The 21050-nt window shown below is 40.7% G+C and overlaps 1 protein-coding gene across 1 annotated transcript in view; it reads left to right on the forward strand.

Annotated features, from left to right (window-relative positions):
* The window catches only part of wwtr1 (WW domain containing transcription regulator 1), a 65194-nt gene extending 49138 nt beyond the window's left edge, over positions 1-16056 (forward strand). Inside the window, exons 4-8 of the mRNA XM_071900147.2 lie at positions 4869-5060; positions 5685-5779; positions 6163-6290; positions 12262-12377; positions 12473-16056. Of these exons, the coding sequence (XP_071756248.1) occupies positions 4869-5060; positions 5685-5779; positions 6163-6290; positions 12262-12377; positions 12473-12660 (719 nt within the window). The 3' untranslated portion in view covers positions 12661-16056. The remainder of the gene's footprint in view (positions 1-4868; positions 5061-5684; positions 5780-6162; positions 6291-12261; positions 12378-12472) is intronic.
* Positions 16057-21050: the final 4994 nt, after the last annotated feature.

Consider the following 21050-nt stretch of genomic DNA (forward strand, 5'->3'; position numbering starts at 1 on the left):
CTCAACTCATCAAAAACTCAAGAACTCATTATCGACTTCAGACGCAAGTCAAATTCCAAAACCCCTGTACTCATCTCTGGCGAACCCATATCCATCACTGACTCATTCAAATTTCTTGGCACTCACATAAGCAATAATCTTAAATGGAAGATCAACACAGACCACATCTTTAAAAAAGCCCAGCAAAGACTATTCTTTCTCCGTCAGCTCAAGAAATTCAGAGTGAGGAAACATCTCCTGCTCCGTTTCTATTCAGCCATCATAGAAAGCATCCTCACTTCATCCATAACAGTCTGGTACAGCAGTTTGGACACTCACTCCCGGAATAAATTACAGCGCATTGTCAACAAATCATCCAAAATCATTGGCATCCCCCTCCAATCAATCGGATCACTTCATCACAAACGGACAGTGAAAAGGACAAGAAAAATAATTTCTGACCCCACTCACCCAGCACACCATGTTTTCCAGCTGTTGCCCTCTGGGAGGCGCTACAGTTCTCTGCTCACCAAAACAACCCGTTTTAAAAACAGTTTCTTTCCAACTGCCATACGAACTCTGAACTCCCTCTGACAAATTCCATTAGTGTCTATGCTGTTATGGCCATGAAACGTTATGCAATACATGTTATGTTTACTGTACTGTGTTGTGGGTCTTGTACTGTATATTGTATTGATTGTATGATGTACTGATGTTCTTATGTTTCTATGTTGGAACCTGCTTAATGTATTGAAAACAAATTCCACCAGCCTGGCTGTGTGGTCATTAAATAAATAATCTAATAATCTTAGTTTATGGACTTTGACAGTGCTCACTGTGCTCACTTAACTGTAAGTTCTGCATGAGGATGAGTGTATAGGCCGACTGTTACCAAAGGTTATCAATGAATTCAATATGGACTGTAATAATGAACAGGCATAGAATGTATATATTGTTTGTGAATGATACTGATAAAACTGAATTACATTTAGGTTATCCAGGTTTGAGCTCTATACACGCACATTCGCGAACACACAAACGTGCAAGCGCACACAATGTCCGGTTTTACCAAGATGTAAATCTGGCCATCCTACTTGGAATGGGAACCACATCATGCTTTTCCTGAATTATTCCAGGAGCATGGAGAAGTGCAGACTTTTCAAACGATGTCAAAAGATCAAGAAGTCATCAAAAAATGTATGACCACAAAAAGGTACTTGTCTATATATGGGATCTATAAATGTAGTCAGCACAGCCCAATTTGTTTTGAACTTGCATGTGCCAAGTTGGTTCTACGATTATAGCTACTGGGATTGTCAGCATTGGATAGAATTTTGTGGCTCGTTAAAGGCCACAAAATCACAATGGCGTGCAAATCGTGGACCAGTATATTTTATTTGTTTTTGTACTGCTTGGGCAGCAAGGACTGGCACTGCAAGAGAAGATGTTCATTGTCTTGTTTTTGTCCATTTTTTCATCCTCTTTACCTAAATTTGTGTTTTTTGTAAGCATTTATTGAGTCATCTGTTAATAGGTTTGCATATTTTCAGTCTCAATATCACATATGTATTCTGACAAGAGTAATAAAATGTTATGTATTATGTCTCAAGTCCAAAAAGGGTGATCTTGCAGGGAGACGCACCTCACACACCGATAATATCAGAGGTTATGTTGTGGCTGGGTTTGGTCTGTATTTCCTTCATGCGGCACAAAAAAAAGCAGAGGCATTGTTAATTTAGTGAAACAATACCTACAGTTGAGTGCATTAGAGAGTCTGGAGATAGTACTGGGATGTACAGTATCTATCTGTGCTAGCAGAAATTCAGGGTCTCACTGTGATATTAGCCTCTGTATAAATGCTAATAACTAAGCTAAACGTACCTGTGGAGAAGTGTCACTGGTTACCAGCCAGAACTTTCTTCCGCTGAAGGTTACATGTCCCACAATGTCAAGTGAAGAGGTATGTAGCAATTTTACAAGTTCAACAAGTTTACTTGATCAAGGGGCTTAAGCCCCTTTCTCTAAGATCTTTTTGCCCTAAGACCCTATTTCAATTTCTGCTGGCCAAGTAAGGGCATCACTTATTTGGCCGTTACTTTCCCCCCTAACCTTCGTGACCTCATCCATGTGAACTTTGAACCTTTCCTTGATAGGCTCAAGGCGGGCATGGATAGGTGGATTCTGTCATTATCCATGTGTGGGAAGGCTAATATCCTAAAAATGAACCGTGACCCTAAATTTCGCTACTTGCTACAAGCTCTCGCAATTGTAAGTCCTCGTAGGTATTTCAAGTAGTTAGGCTATGTAAGACTTTTTTTTTTTTTTTGGTGCTCAAGGCTCAGCCACCCAGTGGACCAGGGCAGACTTGGCATTCCAAACCTACACTGTTGGTACAACAGTAGTTAATTAAACCAGTCTCATAAAATAAGCCATAAATTTGGAATTTTAATTGATGATTAAAATTTACAAATATTATTGGCAAATTAAATGAATTAGGGTGGTATATTCAGTTAGGGTTACTAAATGTGTCCTATCAATTTAATTAAACTGTTGAAGGTCTGTGAATTCTTGAATAGCAGAGGATGACTTCAATCAATAAGTGAACAGCAATAGGGAAGCTACTGTTCAACAATGAATTAAGTTTATTATATATATATATATATATATATATAGAGAGAGAGAGAGAGAGAGAGAGAGAGAGAGAGAGAGAGAGAGAGAGAGAGAGAGAGAGAGAGAGAGAGAGAGAGAGAGAGAGAGAGAGAGAGAGAGAGAGAGAGAGAGAGAGAGAGAGAGAGAGAGAGAGAGAGAGAGAGAGAGAGAGAGAGAGTATAACAGCCAAAACACAGTAAAAAGTCACAATAACAACACAGGCAGCGTGTGTGTAAATATACTTTGTCTCTCCCACATGACAAAACGACACAGCAAGCTCTGTAATTGGGGAATTTGATGGTGCAATTCTCTCTGGGATGAGTAGTTCATTCACCCCCTAACACCCACATGTACACAGCCTTTTACCTTAACCTTTTTTTTTCCATCTATGTTAGTTTTTTGAGGCAACTGATATTCGTTTGAACTAATGGGTCATTGTGTAGCGGTTCAGGTCATTCAATGTTTGGAACACTCCTAATGGCATGTCATGTGTATGCAAAAAATGAAAAATTAATGGGTTTTTTGCTTCTGGAACTGAGAAATAGTTGCGCCCATGTCTTCACGTCTCAACTCTATTAATGAGAATATTAACCTTGTTATTGCTGAAGACATCCCATTTACTGGGTGACCTGTAGCCACTTAGGGGCCTCCCTACACTTATATCAGATTGGATTCACACAGATATTACACTGCTTAAAAAGCTTCTTGTCCAAGATTGGAAATTGGTTGACCCCAGTTAGCATATGGCTCTCACAACTGGGTACTGTTGCAGGTTATGAAAAACTCTTCAGGTTTATGAACTGTATGAAAGACTTATGCTAAGATATGTGTTAATCTTATCACAGTATTAATAATAATATCTTAATATAGAAATTAGTAATGATGCATAATGTCAGCTTGTTAGGTAGATATCCACAGTATCTGGTCAGCTAACTATCCCCATCTTTTTGTTAACACATCTGATTTGCATAATAGCTAATGTTTCATAGCTAGCAGAGTTGTAAGTCTCGAGACTGGTCTCATTCTCGAGACCAGTGGGGCCTGATCTTGGTCTTGGTCTTGGACCTATTTTGTCTTGGCCTTGTCTTGGTCTTGACCTTAAGTCTTGAGGTCGAGATCAATTTTTTTCAATTTTTTTCAACTTTAAATCATGAATAAAATGGTGAATATATTATCATTATTATTATTTTGCAAAAAGGATGACTGACCGCTTCAGCTCGGTCACCTGACCTCCTCTACCTGCTGTGTGCTGCGGCTTGATCACTGCACTGTTTACTGTCGGGAAGGCGGTATCCATAGCAGCCAGCAATGTCTGCGTCCTCTGTGGGAATCCAGTTTGGATTTACTAACCGTAAGGAGTTTGTGAACGCTGTGAAAAAAAAACACTCAGCTGTGTGCCAATTTTGCCTGGTGTTACATTTACAATTGTAAAGTGCGAGCGGTCTCGATCTTGATCTTGGTCTCGCACTCTTTCAGTCTCGGTCTTGTCTTGGTCTTGACCATAAAAAGTCTCGGTCTTGTCTTGGTCTTGGTTGGTATGGGTCTTGGTCTTGTCTTGGTCTTGGCTGAGACAGTGACTACAACACTGATAGCTAGTACCTAGTGGCTAGTAGTTGCACTACTACACCACTAGTTGCACCACTACTATCTTTTTCAGATATTTCTCTTTTTCTATCCTGGTTGTTATATTCAAAGTACTCCCATGATGTCACATGCATTTCCTACCAGTATGGTGCTTTACCATATACACTGCTCATTGGCTGTGGCTGTCATTTGATTATAATCAGCTGTTCCTACCAAGATGGCCATGTGGTGATGTAACAGAATACTGTGAATATTTAGCCATTATTTGTACATAGCCATTTCACCAATGGACCTCCATGAGTGAACCAGCTGTGGTTGATGAGTGACACAACTGCAAAGCCTCTATTGATTGCTGGGAAATGTCATATGAAGTCTAGCCTGATCATACAAGAGGATGTAGCCAAATATAAAGACCGGCTGCTGGCCAAGGAGCAAACGGCATTAGCTTTGAATGGCAGGGTGGGGAGTTTCAAGGTGCCGCCGATGTCAGTCCACAGCACACTGTTCTCAGACACTGTGATAACACCCAGTCCATTTTATTCATTGCTATTTCAGTTCTTTGCTATAATCAGCCATCCTTTGTTCCAAATGGCTTTTGCATCTGAGAGAAAATTAATTTTTCACTTTCCCCTCTTTTCCCTTCTCTTTCTTTCTAGTGATGCAGCAACAGCATCGACAGCATCAACAACAGCACCATCACCAACAACAGCAGATGCAGGTCCAACAGGTCCCAGCTCAGACCCTGGGCTCCCCTAGCACTCTAGCTCAGCAGCACAGCTCTGCCGGGGGCATGATGGTTGTGGGAGGGCCCCTGGGCGCTGGGGCTAGTGGAGTTACTGGGGTTCAAGGTAATTCAATTGAATCAAAGCCTTGTATCTACAAAGGTTGTGACAGAGGGGTGTGGAACTTCAGTGGTTGTTTTTATTTCCTAAAACTAAAGTTTGTTAGTAAGCATTATGAGCCAGAACGTTTCATTGATCATTGTATTTGAAGCATTTGAGGAATTTGGGGCCTCTGTGATTTTATTTGCCCAACCAATGTAGGTAAATGAGTGGCTCTGAATGGGAGAAGGTGCTGTCTCAAATTGCTTTCATGCAGAAGGTATATAACAAACAGCTTCTGCTACTACGACCGTTAGTACTTTTTGGATGGACTAAACGGACTCCCAGCTCCTTAAACAGACAAGTGTCTTAAAAACTATTCTTTCAACATGGTGTCTAAAGAGGAAGAAGAGGAGGGTCATCAAAGGTTGTATTAAGGTACAATAGATGACTTCAAGTAAGTGTGAGGCTACGTGACCCTTCCATGGTTTCAGCTCCTAGTTGGCATTAGCATAGACAGCAACAAGAGATGTCTGCAGCCCTCCTTGGGTTTTTTTTATGTGGAGTTAGGTACCTATAGTGTGTTTAGCGGGGTTAGTGTTAGCCAGCAGCAGCAGATGTATCTAACCCCTCCTTGGTTTCTGTTCTCAGGTGTTGGTGTTACCCAACAGCAAAAGATGAGACTCCAAAGGATCCAGATGGAGAGAGAAAGGATCCAGAGACGACAGGAAGAGCTCATGAGACAGGTGACTGTCTCAGACACACATACACACACACACACACACACACACACACACACACACACACACACACACACATAACATTATTCACAGGAACACACAGATGCAGCATGCTCAACCAGGTGTTTTTTGCAACTGTAGCACCAGTTGACCATTTGGGAGAATAAACTTGAACTTGAACACAAACAAATATACACCAATCTGCACATACTCACATCGATACACATGTGGACAATGCAAAAACACAATTGCATTTGTACACTCACATATCGACAAGAGTGTCTGTTATTATTCTCCTGTTGGTGGATCATTTTGAATTTTGTTGAATATTAAACCTGCTGATTTTTTGTATTTTTTTATACTCTGCTGTCATCCTCTGTTCTCCTCAGGAGGTGGCACTATGTGGTCAGATCCCTATGGAAGCAGACAGTTTAGCCTCATCACTACCCCCTGCTGGGGCCAGTCAGAACAACAGCAACAACATGGCCACCAGTGGCTCAGACCCCTTCCTCAACAGGTAACTAAGGGCGCAGCATACCTGTCGTGTTTGGAGTGATTGAATCTAACTCTGGAGCGTTTATCCCCCGGGTGCTGTTTACTTGGGCAGGTGAGAATGGCCTAACCAAACTCTGGTGCGGACCAACCAACTGCTCCCTGGTCTGCGTGATAGTTGGTCTCAAACCGCTTCCAGTTGTTTTAAGTGATTGTTTTAAGTGACTTAAGGACTTAACGCTGTGCGTTGTGGGTTTACTGTATAGTGATTTGTTGTTGTCAGGAACATTGTACAGACAGCTTTCTTTGCTGATATCGGCGGCAGATGATCTTTATATGTATCAGTACATTATTTACCCATTTGGACAAAACCAATTGTAATATCTTCCTTCCCATGAGTTGATGAATAAATTTCTACCCATTTGCTCTCAATTGCTGCTGCAAGACACTTGAGCACTTAGGTATGGTGCCAGGTGTATCACCCTTGAGACAGATTAATTTGAGACCATGTTTACATATTCTGTTCAGTACAATTATGAATTAATCCAACCAAAGTCAGCACCCCCCACCACCACCACCATGCATGGTCTTAGTTTATTTTTCAGCAGTACACCACACAGACAGAAGGAGGGCTATAGTATGGCCAGTACAAAACTTAAAAGGGAGTAAAGAATAAACTGAATCCTCAAATCTATGTAGAGACTAAGCTCTCCGCGGTGGGTTTCCAAGAAGCCTTAGCCTCAGGGTTTAACCATGTTTCTCAGAAAAGTAGCATTTAATATATGTGATAAAAATAATAATAATATTAAAACTTGTAATAAAAGTAATAATTTTAGCTTTGTCTCAATGACAGTCTTTTGGGGATTATGGTGCCTGGATGGAGATTAGCTCTGATGTAACAGTACAAATTAAAATTAAAAGTTACTAATGGCTCAGTCTGTCTAAAATATGCTGTACCTAGACTCTCTTGTGACTACTATTGAAAGTAGAAACTCACAATGAACCAACTCTGCTTAAAGGAATAGCGCCCAAAAATGAAAATTCAGTCATTATCTACTCACCCCCATGCGAGTTGAAAGTCAGGTGAAGTTTGTTAGTACATAAAACAGTGCCTGAGGTTGATAGCACACACCCGTAGCAGCCTTGTCCAAAACAACTGAAGTTCTAGGGGACCTATCTTCAGAGTTCAAAAAATAGAAAAAAATAACCATAAAATGACTATCCAGCTCGTGCAGCATAATCCAACTCTCCTGAAGCCAAACGATCGCAAAGTGACTTGAAAAGACCAACATTTACACCATTATTTAGCTGAAATCGTCACTACAGCCCTTGTTTTGAAAAAACTTCATGTTTGCGCCCCCCCCCCCCCGGCCTCGCTCATACACGCTCAGCTCAACGAGAATGATGAGAACTAGATGCACTATAGCTCGAATTACCAGAAAACAAGACTTCCGGTTTTAGCCTTCAAAATAAAAGCACGAGATTTGAAACATGTAGAAATACAGTTTTAAACCAATTACTTTGTATTTAATCATCAAATTCAATACGTGAGCACTCATATTAATGTTCAATATCATAATAATGTAAAAAAATGCCATAATGTCAATTTTTAACTATAAACGCTGCATATATTACACTGTGCAGAATACATACAGAACAGAGACTAAAGTGGACATCAAACATTAATATGGGTGCTCACTTATTAAAAAAAAAAAAATCTGGAGGGTCGCCACCCCTGCCAAATAGTGCTTTCTATGGTTCTACTCTTTTTATTAGCACTATTATTAAATGAAACAGCTCCTAAGTGCATGTGTCCTACCTATTCTTTTACCATTGATTGACATTTCTGCCTCCCTCTCACTCTTCAGGCCTGAATCCTGGCCGTGTCCATCTTGCTAAAACAGACGTAGTGCACAGGCTACTATTCCAAAGCAAAGATGTCAATGTTTTTTATTTTTACTAGGCTATTTTATGGTTCCGTTTGTTGTGAACGGGTGGTGTCAATGGTACTGAAACAGTGCTATTCATTGTAAATGTACATTAAATACAAATGTGCAATACAGCCTGCTTTTGAAGCTTAGCTTGTAAGTTTTAAAATTGAATTTTACAGACAATACAACAAGCCATCACTATGCCGCTGGATTTCAGCACAGTGTTGTTTACAGTAGCACAGCTGAAAAGTTTGCAGGTAGCATGAGTTGGAAGCTGCTTCCTATTGGTGGTTATGCACGCCACATGATGTGCCGCCATCATTTCTGTGTGGTTTTGGCTTGAGACAAATATTTGTGCTCTGAGTTTGACAGCCCGGCATTTTGAACTAACCTGGTAGCCATACCGTTGTTTAGAGGGGCGTGTGGGGTTTTATACGGACTGGGAAGTCTCAGGAAAAAGAGGAGGAATAACAGAAGAATAACAGGGAGGGAAAACTGGCAATAGCAATAGACTGACTGTCCGATCTTCAGCGGAAACATCATACTTTAACATTTTATCCAGTGTAATTGTCCAAAATATTAGTTAGCCTTAAACATGCAATAAGCAATTTCAGACCCTGTAACCAATCCTGAAACTAACATGTGCTACGTGGAGATTTCCATGAGAGGTAATCATATAAACAAATAGCCACACACGTGGGCCAGCTGTGTTGTTATGGCAGAATCAATGAAGCGAGCGAGTAAACATTTTCAACTAGTAAACTTGCTACCTACCTCTTCACGTGTCATTGTGGGACATGTAACCTTCAGTGGGAGAAAAATCTGGCAAAGAGAGACTGGCAAGCGGCGTGTTTACAAATGTGTTCCGGTTTCTGACACCCTCTAGTGGTCAGAAAAAATCGCTTAGTGTAGCTGTAACATTCATGTGGATGACCGCTGTAACAGTATTTCTACAGGGTTTTTAAACCTCACCAGTCTCTAAATCTGGTACATGTTTTAGGCCCTACCCATCCCCGTGGCCATACCTCAGATTTTGTTTTCACTACTGACTTCAATCTGAATAATGTTAATATTGAGGATGTTTTCATCTCAGACTATAAATATATAATTTCTCATTCTATTTTTCAAGCTGCTGTTACAAAATGTCTGCATTTGTTATGCTCTTGCATTTTAAATGTCTGCAGCTAAGTGAAGGCTCAGTTCTGCCATCTAAATGATTTGGTAAGCTGTTTTAATGACCTCTGTACATCAACTCTAAATGCTGTTGCCCCTCTCATAACTTAAAACTGGATAGATTAACTCCACGGATAAATTGTATATTGAATAATTATTATTGAAATTTCAGTATTAATAATTCATCTCAATTAAACTACAACATTATACCTTTAGTTAACACAAAATAATATTGATCATTTAAGTAAGGGTTGAAGGTTAAGGTGAGGTCTTTAACAGCGGAGGTTGGTTCATTCATGCATTATGTAATACACAAGACACAAGACCCTTTTAGAATCAACACACAATTTATTGAATAAAATAATTCAATTGTAACACAAATTAAGTATGTACATCTGTGTGTCTATGATCATGGATGAGTGTGTGTGTGTTGTGTCTAGCAATGGAATATGAGAAGAACAATATACTCTTTTATATTATGAGATCATGAAGTCAGATCACGTTAGTGGAGGTAAAGTACATGCAAACCATAAGTTTGTGTATTTATCCTATCTAACAAGCGAGATAATAATAATAATAATTTTATTTATATAGCACACTTTAAAATACAACGAAATCTCAAGGTGCTTCACAGAAAGAGTAAAAAGATGACTATTTGGTGTTAACAGATCAACAGTTTGTAAATGCAATACATCACAACAATTACCATTAGCAAACAGTTTACATTCACTTCATTGAACATATATCTGTTATTTTCTTAATGCTGTTGCAATGCTTTATGCCCATTTGTTACAGTCTTACTTGGAGTCCTTTTTTCTGTCATGTTGCGCGTGGTTCAAAGCTTGATGTTTCAAACTCTGCAGAGAATATTGGCTCCCTAGTCAGCTGTCGGTTGACATGGTGAGCTCCCGTTGCTAGCCTCTTGCTGCTAACAATGAATCCAAATGGGTATCTAAAAATATCTCCAAACAAGCCATTTGTAGGCTCCACTGCGGAGTTGAGAGTAACAGGAAAAGTTGCAAAGTACCTAAATTGAGATTAGCTCTGGTTTCATGACACAATTCTGCCATTACGCACACTTTCACTAATCAGGAAATCACAGAACTGTTTTTCTCTGCTGCAGCAGAGACTGCTGTGGGGTGAAAGAGCATTACTGGCCGTGCGATCTAGTTTTGTGGATGGTCAAGTCAGATTGTAAACAATTTGCACATGGAGCCAGGTACAGTTTGATAGAAGACTATCTATATATCTATATCTATATATAGACTATGTATCAGCTGTGATTATCTTCGGCACTCGGCCTGCGGCCTCGTGCCTACGACGGAATCACAGCCGTGCTGATACACAGTACAACAGCACGACCTCGAGTGTGATATTGCTTTTATACAACAGTTGTATAAACAAAGCTATTCAATATGTAATGGTAATTTGAGACAACAGGTTATTTTTGTCTGTTATTTGTCTCTAAAACAGTTCCCTCAGGATTCCACTACCAAGTGTTGCCAAGCAACAGGTAAACTGTTTCCCGACTGCAGGCTAGCTAGCTACTTTGAGGTTTGCACAGACAAGTTCAGCTTACTTTCTTTCCAATCATCTTCCTCTGACGACCGTTCATAATTACGGTCAGTGTATCCATATCGCTGTCAAGAGTTGTCTTTATGTTTTGGGTAAACTTTTAACAAGCATATGTCATGCCTTGTTAGAGGTACCTTCACCTAATTTATGGTGAGACTGAAATCACAATTTTTGTCTCCCACATAATGTGGTTTTTTAGTATCACTGATTGGCCTAAAGAGGGCCCTGCATCACTCTTGGTGTGATGGACCGAGCAAGCAGGCACGAGGACACAAAATAGAGTGTAAAAGATTAAATTTTATTTACCCAAAAAAAGGCAAAAAGGTAACAAAACCAGTTGTGAATTACAAAAATGATATTAAAAACATAATTGTTGTGGGCCCAAAATATAATGCAGGCAACTAAACAGAAAAATCCAACTGAACAGAAACAAAAGCCTATTCACAAATGGCAAACTGAGGGTATATATAGACCTGGCCAGGTACATTACACAAAAAGGGGGATAGATTAATTAATTTACAAACAAAAGACGACTATATTCAAAACAATTTAACATAAGTAATTAACTAACTTAATATAAAGACATTTGTATTTAAATTAAGTAACAATCAGTTTTTAACTACTAAATAAATACATGTACACAACTAAAACAAAGGCAACACCCCCGCTGTTCCGGAGCACTTGGTTTAAACGGACACCCCTCTTCCGGTATAATAGTGCATTCCAAATGTTCAGTGCGTCTTGACAGTTAGGATGCCGGCGGACATGCAAGTAGGTGGAAGAGAGTTGTAGGTTACATAAATACAAAGCAATTAACAGCGAAATTATGAAAACATGTTTAACTAAAGTGCGTGCACTCAAATTAGAAACATAATATCAATAATGCTAATGAAGTTTGAGAATGTTGTTGAAACAAAACCTACATGTGTCGTTATGTGGTTTGTGTATGTGTATTGTGGATGTAAACGTGCCATAAACTAGCTAAACGTGAACAAAGGAAAAGAGAGGTGAAGTTAGGCAGTGAGATGGGATTGTACTGACACTTTATGTGTGGCGATTGAGTGCAGCCGTCACACTTGGGTTACATTTTACTGTATGGTTGTTTATAGTAACAATTAAGTAACAGTGTTTTTCTTTCTGTCTCTGCTCCCATCCTGCCTTTCCATCCCTTGCCCTAAATCTCTCTCTCTCTCTCTCTCTCTCTCTCTCTCTCTCTCTCTCTCTCTCTCTCTCTCTCTCTCTCTCTCTCTCTCTCTCTCTCTCTCTCTCTCTCTCTCTCTCTCTCTCTCTCTCTCTCTCTCTCTCAAACACACACAGTACCCATTTCCACCACTCCAGAGAACAGAGCACTGACAGTGGATTGGGTTTAGGTTGTTACAGTATTCCAACCACACCTGAAGACTTCCTCAATAACATGGAGGAGATGGATACAGGTATACACATGCATATGTTAGCACACACTGACGGTGTTCTCTATCTTTTTGCAGTGGTTGAAAGTTAGTATTTAACCCTTCTGCTCTTTCTTCAGCTGACTCCCAGGCGCAGGGCGGTCTGAGCATGCCCGGTGGACAGTCCAGCCGCTTCCCTGATTTCCTGGATTCACTTCCAGGAACCAATGTTGACCTGGGAACTCTGGAGGGATCTGACCTCATACCCATCCTCAATGATGTGGAGTCAGTTCTCAGCAAGACCGAACCTTTCCTCACCTGGCTATAGACACACACACACAAACTGTAGATCAGCTCAGAAATAAACACGCCAAATGTCCTCTACACAGATGCATAAAGATTATCATATCCACATGCTTACACATGTGGATCTAACAAGGAACTGACATGCACGCACACACACACACACACACACACACACACACACACACACACCTACCTGCAGCATTGAGAAGGGAGGACTCTTTTATGCTGCCTTTCTGGTCTCATCACTCATTAGTTGTATGTTTGCTCGGCAGAGGATGTCTGAAGGGTGTGGAGTCAGGTTAGGTCTGGACAGGCATGACACTAGGATGGCACTGGATAGACAGTTAAGCAATGATGGCAATAATATTCAGTGACAGCCATGTTAGTGTCACAATTCAACTCCATGGCTGTTGCTGAGTAACTGGTGATTCTGTGACAGCTTATTTCTCGTGTGTTGTTATGGTGATGATGATGTTATGGAGGACATTGTTACACTAATGGTTGTTAGTTTTAGAGAAGGGCCAACAAAGTAGAGCTCATAGCACAACCTGGAAAAGCTCTCTCAGTCTTGGGTCTGTTGTAAAACAAAAGCCAGACACAGCTGGTTTCATAGTTATTATCAGTAGATTGGGCCCTTCCTGGGGTTCCATGGTGATCTGGTTTATTATTCCTGCTGCCTCAGCCGCTGTGGGGCATACCCACCATGCTCCTAAGAGGCATCAAAAAGCATGAAACTGTTTTAAAATGGCCTTCTTTCTGTGTTGGTAACATCTGTAGCAATTAAACAAATGTGGCTCCACGTAGTGGATTTTATTGTAAAACTGGGGAAAACCTCCCCGTTAAAACTGAACAAATAGTGCTTGCATACACTTACCACTCAGCCAAAGGGGAATTGCCTTACCATGTTTTAACTAGCTTTGTGGGCTTACCAGGTGTTAGAGCAGATATTTAGGTTTAGTAGTCCTTAGCAGGCCAACACTAAACCTTAACATATAATAACTTGTCAGATCAAAGCATTTCTTCCTCTGAGGTTTTTGTACCAAATATGTATTTCCTGTTAACTTTTGTTGAGACTATATATCCGCTAAAGCTTTAAACCGTTGACCCTGTATTATTGATTATAAACGCAATGAATTTTGATTAGGGTGCAGTAACTGTGTGAACAAGCCATTTTATTGTTGTTGAAACTCTACTTAAGTGTTTTATACTCTTTTATACTCATTGCTACAATATTCTGTATTATTATGTAATTGTAAAATTCAAGAATTTAAAGCTATATGTTTTATTACAATATTCTGTGGCCTTCTAGGTTTCCCAAATGCAACCTAGTACCAACTTGCATCTTTTTCAATGAAACAGCATTTTTGTCCAAATGATTTGACTTGCCTTGATTTTCTATGGAACAGTTTTTCCTTTTGCCATTGGTTTTCAACTGAACAGCATCTCTATCCCACTAGGTTTCAAAGGTGCAGAAATAGTAGAGATAGCTTTGGGGACCACAAGGCCTGTTCCCTATACTGTAATCTGAAGTCTAGAGAGGTTGCATATACCGCTGTAGGATTTGCTTTACTAGAGGTATTTTTTTTATTTATCAGGACATAGTATTCTTCTTGTGTTAGTATCTTTTACAGATAGTTTTTAATGGAAATGTGGAGTTTAACAGTCACATAATTAATCAGAAAGTGAGTGTTGGCATTGAAGACTAGTAGAAGACCAGGGCTAAATTCCGCTTAGCCAGTGGGGACTCTGAAAGGCACCATGTAAGGGAAATATAACATTTTCACCAAGCTGCTATGACTTTTAGGCAAGTATGTGAGCTTTCCAGCCTTATCTCCTGAAATTTTGTGAAATGAGCACGATGACAAAGACATGCAAGTACATGCTCCATGCATGAAAAGTGAGAGAAATACATTTCCCCACCACGAAAGGATTACGTGAAGGAGGCACGACTAGAAACAGGTAGTAGTCTGACATTGATTCGATTCCCAACTCATACCAAGAACAGTTCTGCTGTGAGTCAAGTTTTAATTTTTACCTAAAGTTTGTCTTATTTAACCATGACCAAATCCTTTCCCTAACCTTAACCAAATTGTTTTTATTGCCTAAACCTAACCATAACCCCAACCCAAACCTTAACCAAAGTTGTTTTACTTGCCTAAACCTTTTGGTGATGAAGTGGTGAAAATGGAGTGTCCAATTTGTGCTACTGTCACATAATCCAATTTGTGGTGGAGGAACATAATCTTCACATAATTTGTGTCTACAACCCTGTAGTCTGTGTTTCAGACTGCGTGCTCATTTCACGAAAGAGACCAGGTTGGAGATTTCTAAAGTTTGGTGAGACTTGTGTTCCCAGTGCCATGAGCTGTTATCTGTGCAAATAAAAAAAATAAAAAAGAAGACATGTACATGCAACAAGCAGGGCTGATCCCTACTGATTGGAATTCACCACAGGGCTTCTGTGGGTGGGTGCTTTATGATCATGGTTTTGTTTAGCCTGTTTAGCCATAGGTTTACTGTGCATCCACACCACAAACAACTTAAGAAACCAGCCGACGGACGTCAGTTAATTTTTTGTGACCACAAACATGTCAACCTTTGTTATCAATGGTCACCTCATTTTTTTTTTTTTGTTGACAAGAAAAAATTTGCTGCAGGTGAGTATTTGATTAACATTATCCATCAGCAGCAAATCATTTACTTGTCTTGCTATATGTCTCACCTGTTGATTCAAAGTGATTGACACCACAGCTAGGAATCAGCTATCTGAAATCAGCCAATGGACAGTACCATGGTGGTTGCTAACTGTGCAGAGTTTGTCTTGTGGTTATTTATTGCATGTTACTGCTATAATTATGTATTCCCCATAGGTCAGAGGTGTGGGTAGACCAAGTTTGTCATTTGTCATTGTTCATGTTCTTTTTTAACTGCAGGGTTCAATTCACTTTCAGGTATTTCAGTAATTGGATTTTATTCAGACTTTTGTCATAAAGCAGGTGATATGAGGGATGGGAGGTAATTGGTACTTAACTCTTGTTACTCTGCTTAATTGGAGAGAGAGTATGGAGACAAACAAGGAGAAGGAACATGATTTAATACCTGCAGTGTTTGATCCTTTTTTAGAATCATACAGTGGACTTCATTGGAGGAGCTCTGTGGGTGGGTGCAGGGATTGGTGGGTAGATTTGTAGTACTGAGTGTGTAGATTGTCTACTTTTGCTGGAGAAAGCTAGAGAGGGAGGAGTGGGGAAGAATAGTGTGTTCATATTTGATCACTAGAGCTCGAGGTGGGGCTGCAGTTCAACAAATTAATTCAATTGATAGGCAAAATCAATGTTCCAAGCAAGCTGTGTGGAATGCCTCTATCCAAAGGTTCTGGCTGTTTAAGTGTTAGACTGGTTTTAATGTGTTCCAGGCTAGCACAATGCCATCTACTATCCATGCCCATGTTTCCCTGTAACAGGTGTGGCCTTGTTATGGTTTTTGGGGGTGTCCTCACATGACAGTAGTATGTTATAATAAGTCTTGGTCCTAGAGTGAGCGACTACATTTTTCATGTAGGGACCCAAACTGAGTAAAAGTGCCAATTTGTTTGATGATTCTGGGTCCCAAGGTGAGATACTTCTGTGTGTGTGAATGATAGAGAAACAGGTTTGCCATTCTGAATTGGGTTGTGTTGGTCATGACCCAGCATTTAAAACCCCTGCTCTCCAGTACTATTGCTTTTTGTTAAGCCAGCTTGCCCTATATAACTCTATTACAAGTTATGTTATGATTTGTGAAAGCTTTGAACAGAAAGATGGAAACCTGTTTAAAAAACAATAAACTAGTTATGAAACCCAAAGTTCTTGCTGTGGCCTTCTGTGTTGTTTCCTCATCACTTCACCATCCCCCACTCACTTGTCCTCTCTTATTTCCAATCTCTTCTCCTTCTTGGCTTCTGCTCTCTGAAGGACAGCAGTGAGTGAGTGTTTAGAGGAGGGTTATCAGCATTCTAGCAAGTTTAGTAATTATCCTAATGGTACACATCTCTTAATAGAAAAAATAAAGTATATACAGCTGTTGCCGTAGACTCTAAAGGCCTGGATATGCTTCCTCAGAACTGCTTCTGTAAAAGCCCTGAAAAGGGGGTGTATAGTGTGAAGAATTCACAGACACAGGCTCTCTTCAAGTCATTTGTGTAATGATGGATTTCCAATTATAAACAAATACAAAAGCAATTTATATTCAAAATAAACTAAATATACTTCATATGTACATCTCCAGAATAAAATTAACCTGCTTTCAAACAAAATACACTTATAGGTGAAACAGTTGTTCCATAGTGCAGTAAATCATCAGCTATATTCCCATTTAAACATTAGTAACAATACTTACAGCAACCGCCGTTCTAACACTAGACAGACAAAGTAGCTGCATGCACATTGCTAGGTTAGTTAGCTAGGTTCTGCAAACGCGGTCAGCAAAATAACAAATAACACAGTGAAAATGTCAACACATCCAAATAAAAACGGCTCCTGAACCAGTTCGCAACGTGCCTCACCAACCACACGACCATGAACATATTTAAGAGTGGTTTCATACCTGAAAAAGGGGGGGTATAGTGTGAAGAATTCACAGACACAGGCTCTCTTCAAGTCATTTGTGTAATGAAGGAAAAGAGCAGCGTGGTTCCCCTACCAGAGCATGCACCCTCTAGTGGAATAACAACCACCCTCACTAAAGAGCAAGCCAAGGCAACATTCTGCAGTTCAAACACCATCAAATGTACAACTACCATCTGGACTACTTTCTGCATGACACTGAATATTTACGGTAAACATATCCTTTTCAATCTGCTACATACTCCCCCTCATAATTAGATGTTGTCCTCAACATCTTAATCAGCGCTTAGCTGCAATCAGGTACTCTCAAAATATGTAATGCATGTGTGCAGTGCAGACAATATCAAACACTCCATATTTCTTGTGACTCAACAGCACTCGGCTTTGGTGCAAGTCCTTGAGTGTGTTATGTTATGTATGTGAATGTGGTGCAAAACAGTCCATTTCTGCAGATGAAATCAAAAGCACTTGCTTTGGCATAAGTCCATGAGTGTGTGATGTGTGTGAATGTGGTGTCACTGCATTAAGTCAGTGAGTGAAAGCAGTGTGAAACAGTCCATACTTCAATCCAGGTTACAAGTCAGTCTACATCCCATACACATAGGGTGACTGATGATAGTAAGGCTGCAACGGCTGTGCCCATTGTACTTCCTGCATAATAGGGCAATGTTGCAATACTGTAGCAGGTTGGAGTTCCAATTTGGTCATATCTGAGCATCTCTGGGGGCCTACGCTCTCTCTGAGGCCGCTGAGGACTAGACTCCATTTCACCTTCCACATCACTGTGAGCTGTTGAATGGGATGGCTCATTCACATGTCGATCCTCAAGTAGGGATTCAACAGGATTCTCCCCACTTGCAGGTAAGTTATCAGTATTTGTTTCTCCATTCTGTATCTGATCTGACTGAGAAAATTGGTTCACAGGTGTGGTTGGGTCAGGCCCTACTGTGTTAGACTTGCTACTGGTGGTCCTGATTGTTGAGCTAGATCCTGGGATGGCATATTCACAAAGTAGTATTCATCTACGTCGTCATCACCCTCGGATTCCTCTCTTTCCTTGTTGGTCCCAGTGGTTTTCCTTTTAGGTTTTGAATGTGGGCGCACTTGGATCTCCAGTGGCAGGTGATCACATGGTAAGAGCAGATTACAATGCAATACCCTAGTCCTTCCTTTTCCTCATTCAGGCCTTAGCTCATAGATGGGAACATCCTGTCCTACTTCCCAGTGATTCCTTAGTTTACCTGGTCCACCACGAGGAGTCATGTTTCGTACTAAGACAAGATCACCTGGATACAACACTGAACTCTTTACTGTACCATCATAGATCCTCTTATTCCGAGTGGCTGCCTTGTGTGCATTTTCTCTGGTAATAGCATACGCCTCCCGCATTCCTTGTTTCCACTTCTCAGCGTAGTCACTATAATTGCCATTTCCTGCTTCTGTGGGCAAGTCGAATAGCAGGTCAATTGGTAATCTGGGAGAGCGACCATACAATAGGTAAAATGGAGAGAAGCCTGTTACCTCTGAACGTGTACAGTTATATACATATATAAGCTTATTTAGGGAGTCCTTCCAGTTAGTCTTATCTTTTTCTGTGAGGGTCTTCAACATCTCTAGTAATGTTCGATTAAAACGCTCTACCTGGCCATTCCCCTGGGGGTGGTAGGGAGTAGTCCTTGATCCAGCAACCCCGCAGTACTTGCTCAGTTGTGAAAACAGCTGGTTTTCAAACTCACCACCTTGATCATGATGAATCCGTGTTGGAAATCCAAACTTGAGCGCGTAATCATTAAATATCCGGTCTGCCACCATTTTGCCCGACTTAGATGTTGTTGGATATGCCTGCACAAAGCGTGTGAAATGATCAACAATCACCAATATATATTCATAGCCACCTCGGCACTTATCAAGATGGAGAAAGTCGACAGATACAAGCTCAAATGGCTGGGTTGTGACTATGTTGGTGAGTGGTGCCCTGGTCTCCCGGCTAAGTGTCAGGCAGGTACAGTGCATGACATGATGTTCAACCTCTCGTTGCATGTACGGCCAGAAAAAGCGATCCCGAATCAATGATATTGTCCTATCAAGGCCCTGGTGGCCCATCTCATCATACAGTTCTTTAAGAACTGCTGGTCTGCGTTTTTCAGGCAAAATCAGTTGTTTTTGGTGAGCTGTCTTCCTGTACAAGACTCCCTTTTCACGTGTCCAATTTATCCCAATCTCTCCATAGGCAACAACTTTTCACATATTTCCAATATGTGAAACCTTTCTGATAGAGCAGACTTTGACACAGCAACGGTAAACATCATTTGAAGAGAAGGCTATATACACAATACACCAATTGCGTTTTTAAAATGTAGTAGCTCATTGAATTTACTTTTGTTTTCTACTGTCTTAATGTGTTAGCTGGTTACTTTTGCTGTTGGTACTTTCCCCATTCCTAAACACTAAAATACAGGAAAAAAAGAAACACGGCGGTGTCCATTTTGTTGTTAGTTGCCTAGCAACAATGTTCCCATAACGTACAACACTTGAAAGCCAAGCATATTATCATGGATGTATTCTTGTGCCGCAAATATGACTTAACCAATTCAATTTGAAGGCAGTAATAGCACCATTAAAATAAAAAACTTGAGGTCCCTGACTTTGGCGGTCCATATTGGCCAGTGATCCGCGAGACTCCCGCTCCTGAGTCATGAAGGTGACGTCGTTTTCTCCTCTAGCACACCGACGGGAGGCCGGTGTGCTATACGGCTACTATTTTATGTAGCTATTATAGTAAAAGAAAAAGTACGGGCGCTGGTATATACATTAACTGTCCTTTTATTCCAAAAGTCGTATTTAATAAAGCCCCGGAGGGCGGGAGTGGATGAACCCGGTTAAACAGTAACCGCCCGTACGGGACGCTCTAAGAAGTAAAGCGAACGCGCCTGCAACGAGGCAGGGATCATTTCATTGGTCAACACTACACCTGGCATTCTATTGGTTGGGGAATTTTGACAGGGTTGTTGCACAAAAAAATCCGAGAGCAGAGCAGAAATCCGAGAGCAGAGCAGAAATCTGAGAGCAGACGTTTCACGAGCGCACAGAAGCAGCCTGAGTGCGAGGAGAAGGGCTGAAGCTGGAGCGCAGGAAATCTGTGTGCAAGCAACATTATCTGAGTGCAAGCATACAATTTGAGCAGAAGCAGAGCAAATCTAAGTGCAAGCAGGACATATTTGAGTGCGAGGGCAAGGTTTGAGGGAAAGCATTACAAAATCTGAATGTGAAATCAATAAATCATGCTCTCAAATTGAAAGACCACGCTCTTGAATAAAGATAGGAAAAAATCTCCATACGTTACAGTGGCAGTGTCAGCTGGGTCCATTTTGCTTCCTTCAGCAGACACAATTCTTCCAAGGTAACGAATTTCAGGCTTGAATAACTCACATTTACTTGACTTCAATTTAATTCCATATTGCCTCAGTCGTTGCAGCACTTTTCTGACATCATTGACATGATTTTCAAAGGTCTTACTGAACACAATGGTGTCGTCCAAATATGGCACGCAGATCTCGTCCCTTAGGCCTTCAAGACAGTCTTCCATGCAGCGTTGGAATGCTGCAGGCGCATTCATAAGCCCGAATGGGATTCTTACCCACTCGTATAAGCCCCATGATGTCACAAAGGCTGTCATGTGCTTACTTCCCTTCGCCATAAACCCCTGATGGTAGGCCTTACCCTGGTCCAACAGTGAGAACCTGGTGTTTCCTCCAAGGCTATCCATTATGTCCTGGACTCTAGGGATCGGTTGCCTGTCAGGATGGGT

This window comes from Centroberyx gerrardi, chromosome 9 (genome assembly GCF_048128805.1).
Source record: "Centroberyx gerrardi isolate f3 chromosome 9, fCenGer3.hap1.cur.20231027, whole genome shotgun sequence".
NCBI classification, from domain to species: Eukaryota; Metazoa; Chordata; class Actinopteri; order Beryciformes; family Berycidae; genus Centroberyx; species Centroberyx gerrardi.